The sequence below is a fragment of the Fonticula alba genome, assembly GCF_000388065.1.
Source record: "Fonticula alba strain ATCC 38817 unplaced genomic scaffold supercont2.2, whole genome shotgun sequence".
Classification (NCBI taxonomy): domain Eukaryota; order Rotosphaerida; family Fonticulaceae; genus Fonticula; species Fonticula alba.
Window position 1 is genome coordinate 516,281 of NW_009242972.1, and position 1,116 is coordinate 517,396.

The 1,116-nt window shown below is 57.3% G+C and overlaps 1 protein-coding gene across 1 annotated transcript in view; it reads right to left on the minus strand.

The window, feature by feature from the left end:
* Positions 1-1,046, minus strand: part of H696_01135 (hypothetical protein) — a gene marked incomplete at both ends in the record, with an annotated part of 7,913 nt that extends 6,867 nt beyond the window's left edge. The window contains 3 exons of the mRNA XM_009495015.1: positions 52-224; positions 366-677; positions 843-1,046. Coding sequence (XP_009493290.1) covers positions 52-224; positions 366-677; positions 843-1,046 — 689 coding nt within the window. The remainder of the gene's footprint in view (positions 1-51; positions 225-365; positions 678-842) is intronic.
* Positions 1,047-1,116: the final 70 nt, after the last annotated feature.

Genomic DNA, 1,116 nt, shown 5'->3' on the forward strand with positions numbered 1-1,116 from the left:
ATGGACAGGACCAGGCAGGCAGCCTCGGTGGCGGGGGGGGGGGGGACGAACATGACCATGGTGTCATTGCAGTCGAACGGGTCCGACATGAGGAGCATATCCTTCACATGGACCGATGTCGCAGAGAAGGCCACAAAGTGGGTCCCCGGAGTCTGAGGCGAGAGACGGGCCACACGCTCCAGCACATCGGCCACTGTGGGACTCGTTGTGAACGTAAGGCTCAACTAGAGAGGAGGGATTCCAAAACAAGGAGACAGATAAGTCAGGGGGAGGGGGGAAGCAGCTCTCGTGTGGCAGGCATTTGAGGACTTTCGAGATATGAAGAGAGGAGGAAGGGAAGGAAGAAGCAACGCCCCGAGACACACCTTTTGAATGACAGCCTGCTCGCTGGGCTGCGAGTCGAGATCCCCGCAATACCGGAAAGCCGTGAAATCGGGCGTGTCACCGGGAATATTGTCGTGAAGGAACTCCTCGATGATTGGCCGACGCTTGACAACACAAACCGGCACCGAGAAGGACACGACCGGCACCGAGAGGGAAATGTACGGATCGAAGGTGATGGACTTCTGATGGCAGGTGTTGCAGACGATTTCCGACTTGTACTGCCCCTGGAAGAGATCCATGATGGCGGACTTGTTGCGCTTCTCATAGGCCTCGAGGAAGGCAGCTGCCAGCTCCTGTTGACGGATGGGAGGAGGGAGGGAGATCGCACGCAGGCAGGCAGAAAGGATGTCAGCTCGCCTCAACCGGAAGGAATCATCCTGATAGCACAAAGGGAGAGAGAAAGAGAGAGAGAGGGAGAGAGAGAGAGAGAGAGAGAGGGAAGATGGGTCAACGCGCACCTCATCAGGCTGGCCAGTGTAGGAGGGGTTCTCCACGAAGGGCTTGTTCTCGATGCGGTTCAGGTCCTCGTGCAGGCCATCCAGCAGATACTGCAGGAACTCCTGCGAGTCGTGCTGATCGTATCCGGCAAATTGGAACCAGCAGCGGCCAACAAAGCTCTTGAAATCCCGGGGAGAGACGCTGCCACCATCCTTGAGCCACATCTGCTTGAGAAGAGACGCGAAGTTCCGGGCCAGATCGCCCTTGAACCCGATCGGATTCGTTTCGTTGATA